Source organism: Phyllobates terribilis, unplaced genomic scaffold, assembly GCF_046119375.1.
Source record: "Phyllobates terribilis strain yellow unplaced genomic scaffold, ASM4611937v1 Scaffold_11__3_contigs__length_659146591, whole genome shotgun sequence".
NCBI lineage: Eukaryota > Metazoa > Chordata > Amphibia > Anura > Dendrobatidae > Phyllobates > Phyllobates terribilis.
This window is the reverse complement of record NW_027362771.1, coordinates 262,512,306-262,535,914: the sequence shown is the minus strand read 5'-3', so window position 1 is coordinate 262,535,914 and position 23,609 is coordinate 262,512,306. Positions and strand designations below refer to the sequence as shown.

The following is a 23,609-nucleotide window of genomic DNA, read 5'->3' as shown; positions in this document are numbered from 1 at the left end:
CCTACTGCTCCAGTAATTAAGCCTTAAGTATATTTAATAAGTTTAGATGTACCTTGATCAACAGTTCCCCAGCACCATATAATGGAGACCCAACTGCTTTCCCCGCACACAGTATAATGTCCCTCCAGCTCCCTCACACACGTAGGCGCCCCCAACTCTAGTATGATATCTCCACAGCCTCTTACACAGTATTTTGCCCCCACCCTTTCCCCCACACAAGTACTGACCGATAATTAATATGTAAAAGTAAAACTCCTCTCCTCATTACATTCCCTCTGAACACACCATGTACTGAATCTCTGCACAGCAGGCGCCATCTGGTGACGTCATAGCATCTTCTGAGCAGAGGCCCAGTCACAGGCTTCCTGTTCCAACATTATATTCACCGATATCGGTGTCCTAAGGGTGCAGATATCGGTGAAAGTGAGATGCCAGGCAGGGGGCAGCTTTTAGGTGTGGGATTCCACTTTGTCCAGCCCTTTGGCTGTCGAGGTCTTTGGGCCTCATCAGAACAGACAAAGGGCCATATGTGTCCCGTGGGCTACACTTGACCCAGACCTGGTCTAACAGATAAACTGACTTTGCTATCCATAGCAACCCATCAGATTTTAACTTTTTTTTAGTTTTTTTAAACTGCTCTGGAAAAATGATAGCTGTGCTATCATAAATATGCTTTTCTGCGTTTTTCCTTAGCGGCACCTAATGCATTTGATCAACCGAAAAATATTAATTTCAAATAAGAAACCTAGAAATCTTGAGAATTACATTCTAAGTGTATTTAAAAAAAATTAACTCTGGTGCAGAATATGTTATATCATGTACAGAAACATGATTAAGGAAAATACTCTCCGTTCTTAAAAACATCAGGATTATTTATTTTTTTTGCTTACTTCTTATTGTCTAGGTTACCTGCCACCTCTGCAGTCTACTGGCAGTGATCGGTCTCCTAGGCCAGGAGGGGCCATGCTTCCAAGCTCTTGCTATAGAAGTGTTGTTGTATTATTTCCCCATATATTCATTCCCCCCCTAATTTCCCATTTTTTTTCTCCTGTTTCCCCATTCTTTCCTTATTATAATATAAATCAATAAAAACATTTAAAAACCTTAGTTTTGAATAATGTTTGTCCATGAGACATTAGGTAAGATCTTTTGGTATAAACCGCTACTGATTTAACACAAATAATAATTCTGCTTTATATTCTCCAGAGCCTATTTGTTCATTTAATTAATACTGTTCTTTTTGTGTTACAGGTTATTACAAATATTGGTCAGATTCCTAATGACAGAATTGCTGAAGACTTTGTGTGGGCACAGTGGGATGTGTCTGAACAGATGTTTTTTTATATTGTTCCCAAGGTAATTTTCATGATCGTATTGTCTATAGATCTGATTAATGTTCTAAAATTATTTAGGCTTTTAAGTCTCTTCGTGTATCACCAACATCATGATGACCTTTAGTTTGTTTAATGGCATGGAGAATCTAAAAACTTTGAATATGATATGAGATGTTAAATAAAATCTTTCTCATTTACTACTGTTTGCTAAATTCCATTCCATTTCTAGCTTCCTATTCGTGCCCATTATTCTCACACATAGGGGTTGTGTAGTCACTTTGACTAAAGGCAAAAAAATGTGTCACAAATGCTATTATGCGTGTTATTGCATTGGTGCATGATATTTGGAATTTGTTCCATGGCGTTGGCAATTTGTGGAGAACAGGCTGTGCAAAAGTGGTCTCAACCTTGTTGAAAAGATTCAGAGTGAAATATTTCACAGTCCCATTACTCCAATTCCTAATTATTTCAGTAAGATCTGACTGTGTTTTATGCTTATCAGGACATAACTACTGGCACTGAAAAAAGCCCAAAACCCAGAGTATATTTAACCATAAACCTTATTATCATATAAAATTTGAACAAGCTTAAAATGAAAACACAGTGCTGCTAGAAAGTGCCCCCTGACGAAGAAATTGCTAAACGCACGTTAGGGCGCTGGGGACCTCACTCTAGCCTGTGTGTATACATCTGAGTGCAACTTAGCTTTAATTAGAACTTATTTTGTAGCATCTATCATGGTTATATTGCAAATTGACAGTATATGAAGTTTTGCAACTTGCTGCTTTACGGCTTATTATGACTGAGTAAACTTGCTACATTTAGAAGTATTAATTGGTTAAGCAATATAAATCATCATAGATTGCTATGGCTATATGCACTTGTCACTTTATAATATTTAGATACTGCTCATGTATTATACTGTGATCAATTGCACTTGCCACTTTACAACCGACTGTTATTTTTGCATGTATGACTATATGAAAAGATGTGGTTTGAATGTACTAAATAGATGGAATCTTTTATTAGTATAATTCTAAATTGATTGCTAAAACCACTATAGTAGAATTCACAAGGTTATAACTATGGATAATTATGGAATATTGAGTGTTGATCCCTGCGCTTTCTAGCAGCACTGTGTTTCAATTTTAAACTTGTTCAAAATTTATATGATATTTAAGATTTATGGTTACATATACTCTGGTTGTTGTGCTTTTTTCATTGCCTGTAGTTATGTCCTAATGTCAATATTGAGTTTTGATTCTTTTGAATGTAATGGTATGGTCTAAAATTAGTCGATTTTGTGTTTAATGTGATTTATGCTTAGCCTATCAATTCATATCAGATGCTTTTTGCCCCCCCTAAACAGCTACCTGTACCTGGTCGTACTTTGTAGAAGTGTCCTTAGTAGCCTAAGTAGATGTCTCATTTTGATTTAAAAACAAAAAACTGCACGGAGTATACAAGTTACCGGTTTGCAGCAAGGAGTCTCCCCAGAAACAAGCCAGTCTGCACTCGAATCCTTCGCAGTCTGGTTTGGTTTATGTGCCTGGAATAAAGCAAACCGTAGTGAGGGCATTGGTGGCCCAGCACCTTGACTTGTCTCCAAGGGTCTCAATGCAAACTGGTCTCTTTTATATGATCTGCTCGGGTCTAAAATATTTCTAATAGCTGGTGCGTGCAGCTCATGTCACCACAAGATCAGTGAAGGTTAAAAAGTAAATCGATGATCTCCTAGATAGAAGAGAAATGTTATGTTTAAGTAAAATATTAGATTGTTATATATAACATGCCATGTATACAGTTGCTAAAAGTAAGGGCTTTTAGTTTCAAGAACAGGAGTGAGATTTTGCATGTTTGCTTACACAGGAATAATTACACTGATGCATTGTAGCAAATTCTCAGATGAGAGAATATTTTCACTCCAAGTTGGTGAGAAATGTTAACCAAATTTATTGCAAAACTGTTCCTTAAATAACGAGTAATCTTCATCTGCGGAAGACTTGACAACTACATTTAAATGGGGCTCTGTCTTCGTCACTCCGATTCATACCCTTAGATTATAAAATCTGTGTTACATCTTTATACTTGTTTTTAAATGTTTAACAATAATTCAGCTATTCCATTATGAAATATTGGATTTTACTTCTTAGCGTTGTGTATGGTGCAACATATAACCTTACTGACTGAAATCTGCTTCCATTTTCCCCAGCGTGCAGGTTGTGTTTTGCATTGTATACAGTTTTATCCCGGTGGAGATTTTAAATATGTGGTAAGTAAGGTCTTGTGTTTGCTATTTAAAAAAAAAAAAAATGTTACTATAATAAGTATCCCTATACTCTGCTATTGAGCAGGATGCCAATTCCCATAGATACTACAAAAGTTGTGGACCAGTATCTCAAATACATTCAACTTTTTTAATAAACTGTTTGAAGGCAGCCTGTCACCCCCAAAACTGAGGTTACACTAATGAGTCATATAGAGGACATGGTTCATATAAGTTCATATCTATTGTTCTGTTTTCTCTGCTAGGATCATCCAGAAAATGCATTTTAATTATGCAAATGAGCATACTTGATGACTGAACTGATATCTCAGTCATGAGAACACACTGACACTGCAGGAGCTGAACAGCCACGCACACCTTCATCTGTCTGCTGAGGCCGCTTGCTCTCTACCCCTTTGTGAATCATTGTTGTGAGTGCCCACTGCAGACAGGAGAGAGATGTGTGCGCACCTACTCGGATCCTGAACGGTCAGTGTGCGCTCCTCTCCTGCGGAGTCAGTGTGTGCCTGCACAGCCAAGTTTCCATTCAGGCAGCGATTTTGGGCTAACAAGTGCTGTCAGTCAACAAAGGGGGAGGGGAAAGAATGCTGCACTGAGAGCTTGGCGACACCAACACCGCACCCAGGACTCTCAATTGCATAGTATAATTTTCTGTATAATTATAGCTGGTAAAACTGAACAGGCATGATTGTATAAGCGCTAAGTCCTCTATATGATTATCAAATTAGATTAAATTGCGTTTTGGGGTAACATGCTCCCTTTAAGATACTTTTAAGTCCCTGTTTTCATACAAGTACTACTTTCATCTTTATGAAATGTGTGTTTTTTTGTTTTCTTTTAACAGTAGAATCCTTGTATTGTACACTGACTGCTTTATTCTTTCTGTAGCTCGAAATTCCACTTGAAATCTTTATAGCTGACCAAGGTGTAAGGTAAGTATTGCAAAAGTCTTTTTATACCTTACTAACCTTTTATATTTCTTATGATAAATATGTAAGACTTTTTGGCTTATAATGTATTATGTTTTGTTCTAGTCTGGTGAATTTGGGATATGATCCTCCTGAAGAAAGGGGAAAAGGAAGAATCACTTCTCAAAACTTACAGTTGTTTACAAATAAGAGAGGTACAGTAAATGTTTGTGAAGGTCGTGGTTAAAAAGGGTTGCCATTTTGCCTTCTCAACCTTTGCCTATTATTGACTTCAGAGGTTGACAGACTCCTAAATTAATCTAGTACAACATTTCCTCAAGTTACCAGGGGTCTTCACTACCAGTATTTGCAACTACAATGCCACAGACCCTGCAATGCATGCACAAGGCAAAAATATAAATATAGGGATTTCACTGGTAAATATTAATAAGCACATCACAATGGGGAAAAATAAGACCAGTTAGCTGGCCCTGTATTACACTGATGCCTACTAGCGCCTCATGAGTAGATTTAGTGGGGTCAGTGCTGAATTTGATATATTGGCTATGTCAGATTTAGATGTTCCTTTTAGACACCACATAAAGGGGCTCCTTATTTATTTATACTTTGTATATACTGTATAAGACCCTTCTGTCCTCACCATAGAAAATGATTTACAGATTCTAGCAACTATTCTGAACTGTAGTCTCAAGTTTGATTTTAAATTAATTACATTGGTGATCTCTAAACAAATAAACATTGAAACTTATGGGATCGCCTTTTTACTGATCATTATAGCCATCTGTGTTTTTTTTTCTTTTTTCAAATTTTGTTCATTTTTAAATTAAAAGTAATTATCGCAGAAATTTAGTGTCGCTTTTGTTTTACACAGATTGTTGTATCTGATGTACAGTTCTAGAAGTATTAACACAAATTGCTTGTGTATTTGTTCTTTAGGTGGTTTGTGTCTTTTTTATTATCAGCTTCCAAACGTTTTGCAAGAATTCACCTACATGGTAGCCTTTTTACATAAAGGTATTGATCTTTTTATTTATTCATGTAAACTTTTCATACTTTTCTTGCCAGTTTGTCTACTGTTGTGTTCAAGTATACCAGTAGTTTTATATACAATAACATTACCTTTGGTGTACCTCAGTTAATGCATGGATTAAGCAGATTTATAGGACTATTTTTTTCTTGTAGCTTTTATAGCACCAACATATTCCTTCTTTTTCTATTTTTATTTTCAGGTTGCAGTAAGAGTTTTAAAGTCCGCACTACAATGACCGACCCTAAGCAACTCAAGAAATTATCTTTTATTAACATTGGTAAGATGTATTACTTTTTTTTTTACGTCTGATACATTTTTGGGAAGAGTAGCAAGTTTTTCTGTTTAATGAAAAACAGTTTATCCTCAGCTCTTTCCAGAAGCTGCTAATTATATACTTTTTGGGCCTTTTGCTGACTACTCATATTTCTATCTGATGGATCAGAGATCCCTCTAAAGTACACTTTTTTATCGTATTCCACACACAAATTCTTTGGATCCTGACTGTTTCTGATCCTAAGCTGGAGTCTTACAAGGAAGTGATCAAACAGGCTTCTTCCCTGATACTTAACATTGTTGACTAGCGACATCAATGGACCTGTGGATCCATACACATACCTCCCTAGCCTAGTACAGTACGCAGAATGGTAACAGAAACTGGCCCACAATCTCTGGACTGTTTTGACTTCTGTCCTTCTTTAGGCAAGTCTTAGTTGAGAAAATTACGGCAGGTTCATATTGGCGAAGCCACGAAAAACGCAACATATCTTTTGTTTGCTTTCCCCTTATATTCCATACAATAATATTTAAGTAATGCACCATGATGAAATTTTAAGTTCATGCAGTATATTATATGTCTTTACTGTGGTTTATGACACCAAGCTCCCAAGTAACTGATGAGGCACACTACTTTACCTTAAAGCCCATCTGTAGATCCCCTACAAGAAAAACACAACTTAAAAAGAAAATTCTAACACCTTTTTCTCCAACAGCGATATTGGAAGCAAACATGCATCATGGCTGCAGACCCTGAGCATTAGCTGCTCTTCAAAAAGTATTTCAGAATTTGAGACGTACAAACAGATCCCTCATACGAAGTACATATGCAAGTAAATAGATTAAGTTAGTGTACCAGCAACAGGAAGTACAAAAACATAAATGGCATAGTAACTACAGGATAAAACTCCTGATACTTAACATGAAAAAGAAACTACCTATCCTATTTCAGTCTGTGCTTGTTGGTGTTCAGACACTGTAGGGCCTCCTTAGATAACTTGAAAAGATGGCTTCTCCTAATACTGCAACCTTCAGCCTGGCAGAATATAGCATAGCATAAGTGACCTGCAGTGGACGCAGCCTCTTCTCTATATTCATGAAGTAAGCACAATGTTTTTAAACCTTTTCTGAAAAATCTTCGTAACTGGATACCCTACTGCTTTAGATGGTTAATCCAGGATGGAAATTCCTGAAGTGTATGAAAACAGTCAACGGCAGAGCGCCTGGTGGTAGATATAGTCTGGACGGCCTGTGCCCTGTCAAAGGCGAACAGAGGTGTTGGTGCTTCTTTTCCAAATCTTTTCAGTAGCCGAGAATCTAAAGATATCCTATCACCCATGACAGCACCTACAACGAGAGAAGGGATCTGCCCTTCCAGGACAGGAAACCAACAGAATAAAAGGGCGGCGCCTCTCCACCACCTCAGTTGGTTTCCTGTCCTTGAGGGGGATCCTTGTTAATATGGCGGCAGAAGAAAGAAGAGAAGATTATTCCCAATGGGAGAACCTTAGACATTCTTACCTGTTGAAGATCCGGATATAACTGAGCGGCGCCCTGCCTGGGGTCTGCAGCTCCAGCTCCGTGCATCAGTGGAAAAGCTGCTGTGGAACTGCGCCCCTATCTGGGGTCGGCAGATCCAGCTCTGCACGTCCGTGAGAGAGCAGCTGTGGACCTGCGCCCCTGTCTGGGGTCGGCAACTCCAGTTCCGTGCATCAGTGGAGAAGCTGCTGTGGAACTGCACCCCTGTCTGGGGTCAGCAGCTCAGCTCTGCACATCAATGGGAGCACCTGTTGAGCTGTGCCCATGCCTGGGGGCAGCAGCTCCAGCTTTGATCGGCGCACTATTGGAGGCGCCCCTCCCTGGGATTGACCACCCCAGTATTGCTCAGGCATGGACGGATGGAGGGGAACAGGCCTGTGACTCATTCCAGCCTCCGAATCCATACAGCTGGTGGTGAGTGATCTTCGTGAATGTTTACCTTGTTTATGGGGCCCTTTCCTTGTTATGGTTATTAGGAAAGGCTGAAGGATGTTAGCGCAAAACTCAAAAATGGGTATGTATGCGCTCTGTAAGACCCCATCTGGGCCAAAATTGGCATCAGGACGGAAGCTGGACCTTAGACCTCTTGGCTAAAGTTAGCCACATGTCTGGGCCGCACAGAGCCTCATGATTGGGCTTCAGAGTTTACCACAAAAATTAGCCTCTATCTGCTCAGTAAATGTTAAACTAACACTGAGGTTTTTACTGTTCTACAGGCTGTGGCCCCCCCTAACTTTAGAATTTTTTCTCTGTAAATCTCTCGTTGTAGGTGCTGTCATGGGTGATAGGATAACACTAAATTACTTACCGGTAATGTGTTTTTCCTGAACCCATGACAGCACCCTTATATTTCCTCCCATCACTGGTAGAAGTTGATCACTTCTTTTCCTTCACGGTGTTTGATTCACGTGGTGTGTAGAAGGAAAAATGATGGGATATATACAGTAACTATTAAGTAGTGTCCTCTCATGCTCTGTAAACAACTGAGGTGGTGGAGAGGCGCCGCCCTTTTATTCTGTAGGTTTCCTGTCCTGGAAGGGCGGATCCCCTCTCTCGTTGTAGGTGCTGTCATGGGTTCAGGAAAAACACATTACCGGTAAGTAATTTAGTCTTTCTCCTTCCCCCATGACTGCACCACGGAGAGAGGGGATCCGCGCTTCAAGGACAGGAAACCTACAGATAAAAAGGCCGGTACCTCTCTCCCGCATCAGTTGGTTTCCTGTCCTTGACTGGACCCTACAGTCCGGAGGAGGCATACCTGCGGGGTGCCAGAAGATGGACGTCGTGGGATGCCAGGCCCGGCCAGTCCGATCCAGACAGCGGGGGTCCCCCTGCCTCGGCTGGTGCGGTGTCCTGAAGCGCCACCGCTGAGGTCAGTGGGCCTTTAGGGTGTGCGGAGGGGGTTCTAGACTAAGAGGAGCGCAGGTTTGTGCTAGACCCCCCTGGTAGCGGAGGTGTGAACGCGCGCGGCCCAACAGCATGTATTTATGCTTCCGGGTTCACCGCTCATGCGCGGGCGCCCCCGGATGACGCGGCGCCGCAATGCATAACTGGGTAAACCAGTCTGCGCAGACGCGGGCGTCCTCCCCCGCACGCACGTGCAGGGGCGCCTCCGGATGCCGCGGTGCCGCAATGCATGACTGGGTATCCAGTCTGTGCAGGCACGGGCTTCCCCCCATGGGTGCAGGGGAGGAAGGGGGGGGGGCAGGTCACTACAGGCACTATGGGAGGGACTCCCAGTGCCTTAAAACACAGCTGAGAACGCAAGAAATTGCTCTTTTGGGCTCTGGCACGCTGTGAAAAAAAAAAAAAAATTTATATACTGTGACAATGAGTGACCAGGACCTACCTGAGGAGCAGCAGCTACATCCTCAGTCGCCAACGCAACGGAAAAAGGGACCGGAAGGCCAGGACCGGAGTGGAAGCGGGCTCTCTGGCAGATCGTCGCAGCGCAGCAAGGAATCCACTTCGGCATCTTCCAGGAGGACTCCGGCTACAAAGATGGCTCCACCTCCTGAACCGGTACCTGCTCTTCCGTCTGGTTGGTAAGTGTACTTCGTGAAAGTCCACTTTGTAACTAGGGGCCCTTGCTCTCTCTCTTTTGTCTCCCGTAGGGAAAAAGAGTAAAGGGAAAACAAAAAATAGTACTTGTGCATTATGCACTGAGGACTTGCCCACTACTTGGAAAAAGAGACTCTGCTGCTCCTGCATTGAGCAGACCATATGCGAGGGAACCCCGAGATTTGCCTGTGATCTTAGAGACCTATTTAAGTCACAAGTGGAAAACACTATTAAATATTTTCAGGGCAAAAGAGTAAAGAAAACTAAAAACATATCCCCCGAGTCCACGTCTAGTAGTTCTGAGGATGACGGGGATTCGGACACTTCCACCTCTTCCTCCTCCTCTTGCTCGTCTACAGTTAGAGGAGGTCGGAGCTGTTTCCCCGTTGAGGAAACAGATAGCTTCATCAAGGCAGTCAGGTCTACCATGGGTCTAACAGATCCCCGGACCAAAAAATCCATACAAGACTTGATGTTTAGCGGCCTAGAACAGAAAAAGAGGAGATCTTTTCCACTCAATGAGCATGTTCATTCGCTAATTATGAAAGAGTGGAAAAGACCGGAGAGGAAGGGCTTCCTTTCCCCTAAACGAAAGTACCCATTGGAGGACCCCGTATGCTCCTTTTGGGAGAAAGCACCAAAACTGGATGTCGCTATAGATAAAGCTTCAAAAAAATACTCCCTTCCATTTGAGGGCATGGGTGTCTTGAAAGACCCCATGGATAAAAAGGCAGACACCTTCTTAAATAGTTCCTGGGAAGCTGCTGGGGGGTGGTTACAACCAGCGATAGCTGCCACGTGTACGGCCAGATCTCTAATGGTCTGGTTGGACCAGCTAGAAACACAACTAAGGCAGAAGACATCCAGAGATTCAATCCTTGAAGCCATCCCGATAATGAAAGGGGCAGTAGCCTTCCTGGCAGACGCCTCAGCGGACTCCATCAGGTTAAGTGCTAGAGCGGCGGGGCTTGCCAACGCAGCTAGACGAGCCCTCTGGCTCAAATGTTGGCCCGGGGACCTACAAACTAAATCCAGATTATGCTCCATCCCCTGCGAGGGCGAGTTTCTATTTGGGCCTGCCCTTGATGACATCCTGGATAAAGCAGGAGATGATAAGAAACGGTTTCCTGTCCCGTCTAATACTGCTTACAGGAAACCTTTTCGGAGTAGACGATTTATGCGTAGGAAACCCCCTAAAGAGCAGGATTGGTGGGAAGACAGGAGAAGGAAGACCAAGGGATTCCTATTTAACAAGCCCTTCAGTGATAACGGAAAGGCCCCCCAATGAAGATTTGCCCCGGGTGGGGGGAAGGCTATCAAGTTTTCTCCCGGCCTGGGAGCTAATATCCAACAGCTCATTGATTCTGACCCTAATTCAATCGGGCCTGAAACTCCAGTTCTACAAAGTCCCTCAGAGAAGCTTCATTATAACCCCCGAAAGATCCTCAAACGAGGAGCAACTAGCCTTGGAGAGGAAATCCTCCAGGAGGTCCCGAGGGGTGGGGGGGGAGGCATGGGCTTCTATTCTCCACTATTCCTGAGAAAAAAAACAGATGGGACATAGAGGACGATTGTGAATCTGAAAAAGCTGAACAAGCTGTTGAAGGTGGAACCCTTCAAAATGGAAACAATAAAATCTTCAAGAAAAATGCTGTTTCCTGGTTGTTTCATGGCCGTCCTGGGCTTAAAAGACGCTTATTATCACGTCCCGATACACAAGGACTACCAGAAGTTCCTCAGGGTAGCTGTTCCTATGGGTGGAGTGGTCAAGCACTACCAATATACAGCCCTCCCATTCGGCATCGCCATAGCCCCAAGGGTCTTCACTAAAATGGTTGCAGAGGTGATGGCTCATCTAAGGGAGCAGATTACCCTGGTCGTCCCATACCTAGACGACTTCCTGATAATAGGCAGCTCCTTCCTGGACTGCAAATCCCATCTGGGAAAGGTCATGGATTCCTTGACTCGCTTAGGGTGGCTTTTGAATCTGGAAAAGTCCAAGACAGAACCATGCCAGATACAGGAGTACCTAGGCGTCATACTGGATTCAAAAATTCAGGAGTGTCGTCTCCCCTCAGGGGAAATTCAAAAAATCTTAAACCTGATATCATGGGCAAAATCCCACCCCTCTATGTCCCTTCGGAAGGCCATGTCCCTGCTAGGTTCCCTGACGGCATGCTTTCTGGCCGTTCAATGGGCTCAAATACATACCAGAACCCTTCAGTGGGAAATCCTAGAGGCAATAAAAGCACTAAAAGGGCGTTTAGAAGGGCTGTTAACACTATCTGTAAAAACCACACTTTCCCTAGAGTGGTGGGGGAACATACGCAATCTGGGCTGGGGGATTCCTTGGATAATCCTGACACCGCATGTCCTGACCACAGATGCAAGCCCGGGGGGCTGGGGGGCCCACCTCAACAACCTGGTAGCTCAGGGGGTCTGGACAGAACGCGTGAAACTAATGTCCTCAAACATGAAGGAGCTCCTAGCAGTAGAGCAGGCACTCCAGGAGTTCATGCACACACTACAAGGACATCACGTGAGGGTCTTCTCAGACAACCGAGTAGTAGTGGCATACCTGAACCACCAGGGGGGTACACGGTCCCATTCCCTAATGCAGACGACAGAGGTCATCTTTCACTTAGCCGAGGAGAACTTGCAATCCCTGTCCGCTCTACACATAAAAGGGGTAGAAAACCGCACCGCAGATTTTCTGAGTCGGACTCAATTGAAGCAGGGCGAGTGGGAATTAAGTCAGGCGGTTTTTCGGCAGATTGTACAAAGGTGGGGCCGTCCCTCCATAGATCTGTTTGCCAGCAATCAGAACAAAAAAACACGCTCTGTTTGCTCCCTAGATCCCAAAGGGAACCCGGTAGCCGTGGATGCCTTTATGATCCCTTGGAATTACCCTCTAGCTTACGCTTTTCCTCCGACCGCTCTGATTCCAGCTGTTCTGAGGAAAATCAGAGAAGAGGAAGCGAGGGTAATCCTAATAGCCCTTTTGGCCAAAGAGAGCATGGTTTTCATGGCTGAGGAGGTTGTCAATCTCCGATCCATGGGTTCTCCCGGAGCTCCCGGACCTTCTTTCTCAGGATCCGGTCCTCCATCCTCAGGTGTCAAGCTTAAACTTGACAGCCTGGAATTTGAGAGGGCTCTTCTGAAGGACAAAGGTTTCTCCCCAAATTTGATCACCACACTACTTCAAAGTAGAAAACCAGTCACCACCAAACTATACGGGAAAACCTGGAAGAAATTCCTGTCAGTCTCCCGTTCCAGGTTGGGTGGGGAGGTTCCGTTGACAGCTATCCTGGAATTTTTACAGAGGTGGTTGGAGCAGGGCCTGGCCACAAGTACTTTAAAAGTTCAAGTTGCGGCCCTGGGAGCACTCTATAATTTTGACCTAGCCAGGGATAGATGGGTATCTAGATTTATTAAGGCATCAGCTAGATCCCGCCCTATCCCATCCCGAAATACTACACCCTGGGATTTGAACTTGGTCCTTTCAGCCCTAACTGAGGCACCTTTTGAACCCCTGTCAGAAGCATCCCTAAAAACTCTGTCTCTAAAAACAGCACTCTTGGTAGCTCTCACATCCGCACGTAGGGTTAGTGATATTCAGGCCCTATCGGCAGGCCCCCACTTCACACAAATCTTGGAGGATAGGGTTATTCTGAAAACTGTCCCTGCCTATCTATCAAAAGTGGCGTCAAGATTTCACAGGTCCCAGGAAATCACCCTCCCTTCTTTCTGCCCTAACCCTAGGAACACGAAAGAGAGGGTCCTGCATACACTAGACGTCAGAAGGTGCCTAATCCAGTATCTAGAGGCAACACAAGAGTGTAGGCAGGATAGTTCTCTTTGTCTGCTTTCAGGGTCCTCGTAAACGGAAGAAAGCTTCTAAGGGCACGCTTGCCAGATGGATAAGGGTGACCATCACATTATCTTACTCCTCACGTGGAGAAGCTGCCCCGGAGAAACTGAAGGCCCACTCAACAAGAGCGGTGGCAGATTCCTGGGCGGAGAAGGCCGGTGCTACGATAGAGCAGATATGTAGAGCGGCAACCTGGTCTTCCCCCTCTACCTTCTTTAATCACTACCAGCTAGACTTAACCTCTTCTTCAGACCTTACTTTCGGGAGAAGGGTTCCGGAAGCCGTGTCCCCCCCCTAATGAGTCACTTCTCTGCAATTCTCTCCGTGGTGCCGTCATGGGGGAAGGAGAAAGACGTAGTTACTTACCGGTAAAGGGATTTCTCAGAGCCCATGACGGCACCCGTACATTCCCTCCCTTCACGTGTGGGTGCGCACGCTTATTAGTTAATTATTGTAGCCACGTCGTGTGTCTAGCGAGGTCTTAAATTGTAAAATTGTGTGTTACTAACCTGGTGGTCCTCTCATGCTCTGTAAACAACTGATGCGGGAGAGAGGTACCACCCTTTTTATCTGTAGGTTTCCTGTCCTTGAAGGGCGGATCCCCACTCTCCGTGGTGCCATCATGGGCTCTGAGAAATCCCGTTACCGGTAAGTAACTACGTCTTTCAGCTGCATTCTGTCTTTCTGCGCTTTTGGGAATTCCAACCAGACGTATATTGTTTCTGTGGAGACTATGTTCCAGATCATTACATATGTGAAAGGACTTTCGGAGTTCAAATCTGCGATGCCGACGATACCGGTATCTTCGATCAAGGTGTTCATATGTGGTTTCTCTTGATGAAGAAATGGTATTCTTTGAAACTTGTTGACAAATAAACCGCTATTTAAACTCTTCGATCCTGGAATCTATTTCTGCAAAACCTTGATCCTAGACACCAGTGTCGTTAGCAGTGCAGAGATAAACCAAAGCTCTTGTCACCCATCTAATGGCTTTTACTTGAGGGACTGTAGCAGCTGATTTAAAAACCATATAAGAACCACTTAATTTACTATTGCGGTCCCACAACCATATCAGGTGAGCAATTCCTGTTTTTTGAATTTCCCTTGTGTCTTTGGATAAGACCATATTTGCGCTAATTGGATTTCCAGCATCATCTACCTCACCTATTTTCCAGATCATGTGCTTTATTAACCATCGTATTAATGTTTTATGAGGCCCTTTTAATGTCTTTTGCATAGTTTATTTAACCTCACTCTTTCATCTGGTATCTTTCCGTCATTCGAACACGTCAGCGTATACCCATTACTTAAAAAAACAATCCCTCGACCAGAACTGCTCTGCTAACTACAGATCTGCCTCTAATCTTCCCTTCATTTCTAAACTCCTGGAATGCTTGGTCTACACCCATCTAATCCGCTATCTCTCAGATAACATTCTTCTTGACCCTTTGCAATGTGGTTTCCGCTCCTTATATGCTACTGAATCTGCCCTTAGTAAAGTCTCTAATGATCTACTAACAGCTAAATCTAATGGTCACTACTCCCTTCTGATCCTCCTGGCTCTCTCAGCCGCATTCAACACTGTGGATCACCAGCTCCTCTTCACTATCCCCCTCTCTATTGGGCTCAAGGACACTGCTCTCTCTTGGTTCTCCTCCTACCTCTCTGACGGCTCCTTCACTGTCTTTTGCCGGCTCCTCTTCTTCCCCTCTTCGTCTTATTGTCAGGGTTTCTCAGGGTTCAGTTCTAGGCCTTCTCCTCTTCTCCTTTTATACTGCTGCCCCTATTGGGCAAACCATCAGTAGATTCGGTGTTCAGTACCATCAATATACTGATGACACCCAATTATACACAGTCTCCTGACACCACCCTTGCATTACTAAAAAAAAATCCAAGGGATTTTTTTATCTGCTGTCTCTAACATCATGTCCTCTCTCTATCTGAAACTGAATCTGTCAAAAACTGAACTGCTTGTGTTTCCTCCCTCCACTAGCCTTACTATGCCTGATATTGCTCTTTCTGTTTGTGATTCTACCTTTACTCCCCAGCAACATGCCCGCTGTCTTAGGGTTATATTTGACCCAGATCTTTCCTTCAATCCCCACATCCGATCACGCACTTGTTCATGTCACCTGCACCTCAAAAACATCTGTAGAATTTGAACTTTTCTTATCTGTGACTCTGCAAAAACTCTTACTGTGGTGTCTGGACTACTGCAACTCTCTATTAATTGGTCTCCCTCTCACTAAACTCTCCCCTCTCCAATCCATCCTGAATAGTGATGAGCGAGGGTGCTCGTTTAACTCTTCATCTATGAGGATTCCCTAATAACAGGTAATCTCTGCATGTGTTGAGGCTGAGTAACAGCCATAAATCATGCAGACACAGGGACTCGAACTTAATATACGAGCACGCCGAAGATACTCGGAAAGCACCCGAGCATGCTAGGCGAAAGAATTAAACGAGCACGCTCGCTCTTCACTAATCCTGAATGCAGCAGCCAGGATCATATTCCTTTCCAACCACTACTTCGATGGCTCCATCGTGTGCCAGTCATTGCATTGGTTGCTCGCTAAAGAATCCTATGTAAACTTATCACTGTTATCCACAAAGCTCTCCACAGTTCTGGACCACCCTACGTCTCCTCCCTCATCACTGTCTATCAGTCTACCCGTTCCCTCTGTTACGCTAATGACCTAACATTCTCAATGAACCGAACCTCCCACTCCTGTCTCCAAGACTTCTCGTGAGCTGCGCCACTTCTCTGGAATGCGCTACCCAGGACAATTTGACTAATTCTCAATACCCAGAGTTTTAAGCCTGCCCTAAAAATGCACTTCTTTGGGCTGAACTATCGCCTCACCTCACTAATATTACAGTATTTCAGTTTTGCTCTTTCCAAATTTTCTTCCAAATCTGGTCCCTCATAACATCTGTTTACACACCCTTCATACACTAAATAGCACTTTGTGTCTGTACTTGCACAGATACTGGCTGGTGACTGGGTTGATGGCTGGACCACACAATACAAGCACTTTTTACCATTTAACTTTCGCGTCTCCCCTATTTCGTCATAGATTGTAAGCTTGCGAGCAGGCCCTCACTTCTCTTGGGATCTGTTGAATTATGTGTTACTCTGTGTCTTTATTGGCTGTACAAGTCCCCTCTAATGTAAAGCGTTGCGGAATATGTTAGTGCCATCTAAATCAAAATTATTATTATTATTATTCTGTAGTAGGCAGCTGACTTTCCACTGTGCTCACTCTACATTCTACTTCCTTTAAACTTATAAAAAGTTAATATATGTCTTTCCTGATCAGGGACATAACTTCCTTCCAGACCTTCCATATTTATATTTTGAGTTGCCAGAGAGTTTTTGCACAAGCAGACATCGACAAACACGTCTCTGATAGTTGGTGCCATGGGTAAGGTTGGTCTCATATAATATAACCGTATCAGTGCATACTTCTGTGGGACTCAATAATAGGAGATATGGAGTACACACTAGCTGGCCCCATCTTAGATCCATCCTTCTCATCAATCTCAATCTCCTGCTGCTCACCTTCTATTTTCTGCACCTCCAAATTATTCCTGCTCACGGCTGGTGAGTCACCTGTCACACGTGTAAAATGCTCCAAATATTCAGCCACCTCCACTGCTTGATCTTTTACTGGAGTCTCAGAAAGTGTCACATTTGAAAGACTCCCATTCAACTGTGTCTTCCTGTTGGGTCATGATGCTGCCCAACTGAGGAATCGCTGCCAGATGGGTTTAATCCGGTAAGGAGAACACTTGACCCAGGATACGAGTGATGGTAAGTATAATTTTTTGCTGGTATTAGAATTTTTTGCAGGATCTATGAGTGAGCTCCTTTTTTAGTATGTCTACTTACATACGCTTGTAGGCCATGCTCCCCAAGAAATATTACATGTGCCAATTATGAATATTGTTTATCCAGCAAAGTGATGTGGTATCTTGTTAAAAAAATAAATTATTAACAAGAAGCAATCTAAAATATATGTCTTTATTAGGCCAATTGGTATTCTTAAATAAAAAATAAATAAAAATAAAATGTAAAAAGACCAAGATAGACTATAATATAATATAGTCGGGCATGAGCGCAGAAACAAGCCGACATACATAATAGACATATACATACATTGCGCGTCAGCACACTGCGATTAACGAATACATGAATTCCACTATTGTAATACTTGTTAACCAAGTACCTCACACTTTTTACAACAGTTTTTTATTCAAAAAATGTAAAAGCCATCCAACCACGGCAAGGTGTACCTCATATGGATGGTGCCTAATTCCAATGACTCGCCTCTCCATGTTCCCAGACAAGCCTCGAGATAGGAAACAAGGTTTACACGTTTTTTTTATGTGTACAACAACAGTAGGGCTCATGTATTTATGAATTGCTTTGTAAATGTTTGTATATTGGTCATTTGCGAATTTGTGCACCTGCACATTCATTTTATGCTAAAGGTGTGTGTAGGGAGTGTAGCGGTGTGTCTGAAGAAAACCCAAGGCAAGATTCAAGTACGGCACAGAGACGAGGAGTCAGAAAACAAAATACCGGCTTTATTAAGTAAAAAGAGGATATATGCCAGAAGACAGGAATAACTGATGATGATGATGATTGATGATGATGATTGATGATGATGATATAAGCAGAAATAGCTGAAGCGTGTCACAAAACTATGCTCCAGCTATGGCAATGACAGTTCAATACAAACAGTATAAATCAGGTTTACAAACTACTCTCGGCTAATTCGCGATCTGGCTTTTCCGCTAATTGGGCCACGCTGCTACAGCGTCCTAACTAAAGAGAAAACTGAGCTACACCCTCACACAGTACGGTATCTGTGTTTCACTCACAATTGTGCAGTTTAGGAATAGATAGGCAGCTGCTCCTTGATTCTGATGTAGCAGAGCTGAATGAGTTGTACTTTGAGTTCTTTCTCCCGTATATTTGGTCTCTTTCTCTCTTCCAGTCAGGTAAGTCTTATTCCCCCCTCAATGATGAGGCATGGCTGACACAATGTGTTGTCTGTTACCTCAGGTCACCGATCTTCAAGAAAGCTGTTCTGGAGGAGCGATGCAGCTCTTTAATTTTGGACAGTCCTGACAACCAATCTTGCAATAGTCCAGACTTTATATTTTCCACAGAGAACATTAGTTCCTCTTATAGTCTCTCTTTTATCAGGACACAGGCAAACGTCTTGTCTGTTACCTCAGACACACACAAGGTCTCCTAACTTCCTGGTTCTTCTCCCTTCAACAGCACACACCAAAAATAGCAGGGGGTCTCTTAAAGTCACAGTGTCATTCAGTGTCCAGTAAGGGCTGACCCCCCTACATGAGGACACTTTTCTCTCTTTATTTTTTAATACAGAACACAGGCATTGACATGTTGATGTATATACAAAATAGAAATTATAGATCACCTCCCAACACAATTTTGTAATGAAAAGTAAAAAGCCATGGCTGTAATGGCACTGTGACACTGATTAAATTGATACCTTTGTTGAAGAAATCCGCTTTGTTATTCTTCTTAAATCACCAATTGATGTTTTCTGGTAATTAGATTTCGGTGCACTCGGTCTTCTCTCCCCTGTCTGTGAATATCTGCCTGTCTCCTCTGTTTAAGGAGGAGATTTCAAATAGAGGAGGCTGTTCATTGAAAAAGCAGTGACCCCTTTATTCAAAGATTGGAGGCAGGGAGAGGGGCTGGGGAATGACAGACGTCAATTTAATTTGTATTACAGCACATTACAACCATGTCTTTACTTTTCATTACAAAATCGTGCTGACAGGTTCTCTTTAACCAAATGGAAGAATGTTTAGAGTTATGACATAATAAATACTGGTCATCTAATAATAATTGGCTGGGTGTGTGCCAAAGAAACCATAAAAGTATAATTAAGTTGAAATCTATATGGAAAATACAAACTGCAAAACTAACACACTCAGGAACTAACTAGATATCAACAAGGCCACCTTCACAAGTTCAGAATTTGTTCAGTATTTTACATCACTATTTTTAATCAGGAGTAGATAAGAAATACAGAAGTGGTGACGTGCTTCTATTATACTTTTCCTCTGATTGTTCCACTCTTGACTTTGGCTTACAAATACTGATGTAAAATACTGAATTGTATGTGGATTTCACGTGAGGTTCTTCAGACAGTGGAATGTATATCATATATTGATCAGGAATCACACAAGCATTATGCATCCTGATGAAATATTTGCGACAAAAAACAAATCTGATCAGCACCTCCTGGCAAAATGAGTCAAATGCAACCTGCTGTGACTGCAAGAATATAAAAAGTGCAGCAGCATCCGACATTGAATATATGAATTTTGAACTGTTTTTTTGCTATCTAGGTGATACTTAGTACTTGTGTGTAGTTTGGCCAATTCATGTGTGCTCATCTGACAGGAGGCCTACCCCATAGATTGCACCTATGCTAATTTGTTAATCTGTTTGGATGCTGAGACCAGAATCGCTCCGAGCGATCTACCTCTTCAATTCAGCAGAATAGCAATAGGTGAATGTCTCCTCCACTGGACCTTCACTGATGACCATTCCTGACATGTAAAAGTTTTTCAAAAGTAAACTTGTGTTTTTTTATGTTGCAGTTCGAAATGCAAGTTAATTCTAGATCTCTTCCTCTCATTTCTAGACAGTTATGTTGCCGTTTACTTGCCGGACCAATTTCTACATTTGATAAACACAAGACATCCAGACTTGATGTGTTATAATTTCTTTCTAGCAGGTAAGTGCCTTATTATGTACACAACCTTAAACCATTGTGATAGGGGTAGTAGTGGTAGTGGTGCACCGCTTCATGTATTTTTGGCTGCTTTTGACGCTTTTTTTTTCCTTATTGCTATTAACGATTTTCACTAAGGAAATTAACTACAGTATAAGGGAGATATGCAATGGAACATGACCTCAAAAGCTACATGATTAAAGCTTTGGTTAAGATATTCGTGTTCTATTAAAGCCCAGAATGTTATGCAATAATTGGGGAACAGCACTTGTTTGAAATCAGGGAGGCAAAAGTAAAGTTTACTTCCTCTTTACTTTCTTTGTTTTTCTATATGGGAAAAGCTGTAAATTAAATTGAGAAGATCAGAGCCTGTTATTATCTCTTCTACCCAGGACGCTCTCTTGTGATCTCGAAGTGTGGGGATACAATTACTTTTCTTCAAAATCGCTATCTTAATACTGTCAGTGTTTTGTGTATTTTACTTACCCTAAATCTCCTAATTTCTTATTCAAAGTCTTTTAGGTGAGTTTTTGGAGCAGAAACTGGAAGCTATCCAAATCCTCCTCGAAAACGCAAAACTCCACATTTGGGAGCTCCAAAAAATCAGCAAAAAGACTCTTTGCACATAGCCCTAGTGTTTCTCTGACAGGACACAAAAATTAAAGCGAGGTTACTCTTTAAACTGCTACTTCATAAATCAATAGTACACATGAAAATAAGCAACTTTTATCATATACCTTATCGGATAAATATTTGTTTTTTTTTTCTCCTCCTGGACTGATCTTTCATTCTCAATTCATGGCTAAAATATGTAAAATCTGTATTCAGTGAAGACAGTTTCCCATTACTGAGATAGGAGATGATAGTTGGTGCTCATAACATTCTATGAAAAAGGGAGTGAAGAGCTAGAGGCAAAAAGACCTTCTAATGCAAGTTTTACTGAAACGACAGATCTAGTTCTCCATAGAGTTTTATGCACACCAACTGCTGTCTCCTATCTTGGTAATGAGAAAATCTGTATTCACTGAAGACAGATTTTGCCCGTGAAGTGATAATTTTCTATTTTCATGTGTACTATTGATTTATGAAAAAAAATTAAACAAAGTTACTCATTAAGGAATTTTATACATTTTACTACCAAGTGTTCAACCAATTTAAATGGGTTGATCAACCACATATAACGTTAGTTTGTAGTGTATCTACAAGACAAATAGCTTAAACTTCACCTGCTCATATACTTTTAATTATGAAAGCTGTCCACTCCCATACTAGGTTCATTCTCATACAAAAGTAATGGCAAACAGCTTGTCATTTTATTCATACATTACCAAGAGGAATAATCAGAGGATGACACTATTCAAAAACTAGATGTGGGCGGAAATGACTAAAAAGTGGTTTTCTATAAAGTTATTATGTTTGTTAAATGATAAACTAATTGTCTTCTCTAGCTGCGGATGCCAGAATTAGTGGCATGTGCTGGGATTGTCCCTTGCAGACAGTTCTAAGGACTCATGTGATAGAGTGCTGTACAGGAATTCTGTTCTCCGTGTCTATAAACCACACACAACTTCTAAGGTTCCTGGCAGAAAGCAGATGGGACAGTGAGCGCTTGGCAGGGATGCACTGCTTTTTGTTACACCTGAACACTCAGCCACAAGAGGAGACGCAGGTAATAATAATACCCGAGAGGATCAGATACATAAATGTGGAGAACTGATAATTAAAGGGGATGTCCGGGCATAAAATATTCATGACCTATTCTGCGGCTAGATGACTTGTTTTGTAACTGTATATTTTGTGTAGCAGTATACATGTGATCTTTTCTGTTCCAGCTTATTGAATGGATCTGTGACAACCTGTCAACATGTCTCTCATTTGACCCAATACAGGAATTTATCATTGGTATGTATTTAATCTTTGGGTGTTCATTTTGGTGTCAACTGATTCCCTTGTCTACCTTTTTTAGCCTTTACACACTTTTCAACATTTTAGGGAAAGGTTGATATTTTCAGGACATTTCATACCAGAGTTTAAATGGGTTTCTAGGACTAATTGGGTTTTATATTGGCGCTTATCTGGAATGTGTCAAGGAAGGAGTAGTAGTCCAATAGATCATTAAAATATTCCAGCCTTATTCAATAAGTTAGCTGTCATGTCTTGCTCAGCAGATGTGCATCTTGTAGTAATATTACCAACTGCAAAACATGTTGACTTGGATTCCAGTGACGTGTAACATACTGGGCTGCTTGCTGCAGTTTTGATAAAATCACGGTTTTATTTTCTGCAGATCTACCAATTCTCAGAATTCTGAGCGCCCACATAACTGATTGACCCCTTTCTGTGTACACTTTGCATAGGCGGAAAGCTGCCAATCAGTGGGGACTGAATATGAGAGACTACATAATAGTAGACTTACTAGGCCACTATTGATGATTTCCTGCTGATTAAAACTGTATTTTTATCAAAACTACAGCAAGAAGCCCAGCAAGTGACCCATCTCTGGAATCACGGTCTCTGTCTTTACATTATGCTACTTTCAGATTAGGTGGCAAAAACCCAAGGAGATGTTCCATTTAAATGTACATATGTGCATTATATATTAGGAGGCTCTAAATGTAATTCATTATGCACTTCAGCTTCCTTACATAGGCACATGAGCTTGGAAACGATGTCTCTTGATAAACTGTTGCCTTACACTTCAGTTCCTTTTTGGAGTCAGGTAAGATTATCAATAAAACTCATTAATTACACATAAAGTTAATTACCTTAGACATGAACCATGGTGCAGAACATTTACTGCATTGCCTTCCTGCGGCTACCATTGTGCTTGCAAACCGTAAAATCCTTTGGACATGCATTGTTTTTCTTATTACTAAATAATCTATTAGATTAATGGCTATTGGAATTGTAAACTTCCCTTATACATCCACCATATGTCTGTATTTTTTATTGCAATACTAACAGCTTTGTGTGCTCATTTTAAGGATATGGATGGTGTGTCTTGTACAACCGACATAACGGATATGCCAATTCTGAAGGTAAGGTCATTGTGTCTTCCTGGTCAGGTTTGGTTACTTAAGATATTACATGTAGCACATGAGTCTGAGGTCTGCCAGATGTGTAGACCATCCCATGGATTTTCATTTTTTGAGTGACCCATTTTGTAGCGTGAGCTACTTTTTCACTTTTAACTACTCACATAGGTTTTGGTTCAGTTACTGATAGCCCATACCAAGAGTGGAGCATGAAGGAAATAAAAAGCCTAAAAAAGGGCTTATATTTGTTCTTTCATACCTACTTCTGGCTTTGTCAAAAAAGAAACAAAAAAGTCAGCATTTATAAATCTAGTCAGAATTCTGCTTATTTTTATTACCCCTAGGCTTGAATTCCCCAACCCTCACTTCTTCTACTCTCCAACACAATCACAATAGGTGATGGTCGCAGTTCACTAATCCCCACTTATATGATGACCATTGCCCCCATCATAGACCGTACCC

At 41.9% G+C, this 23,609-nt stretch overlaps 1 protein-coding gene across 1 annotated transcript in view; it reads left to right on the top strand.

The window, feature by feature from the left end:
• The window catches only part of GSAP (gamma-secretase activating protein), a 126,902-nt gene that overhangs the window by 45,618 nt on the left and 57,675 nt on the right, over positions 1 to 23,609 (top strand). The window contains exons 9-19 of the mRNA XM_073652285.1: positions 1,252 to 1,356; positions 3,547 to 3,606; positions 4,510 to 4,553; positions 4,656 to 4,744; positions 5,487 to 5,564; positions 5,780 to 5,857; positions 20,023 to 20,115; positions 21,561 to 21,781; positions 21,945 to 22,014; positions 22,749 to 22,831; positions 23,097 to 23,150. Coding sequence (XP_073508386.1) covers positions 1,252 to 1,356; positions 3,547 to 3,606; positions 4,510 to 4,553; positions 4,656 to 4,744; positions 5,487 to 5,564; positions 5,780 to 5,857; positions 20,023 to 20,115; positions 21,561 to 21,781; positions 21,945 to 22,014; positions 22,749 to 22,831; positions 23,097 to 23,150 — 975 coding nt within the window. The remainder of the gene's footprint in view (positions 1 to 1,251; positions 1,357 to 3,546; positions 3,607 to 4,509; positions 4,554 to 4,655; positions 4,745 to 5,486; positions 5,565 to 5,779; positions 5,858 to 20,022; positions 20,116 to 21,560; positions 21,782 to 21,944; positions 22,015 to 22,748; positions 22,832 to 23,096; positions 23,151 to 23,609) is intronic.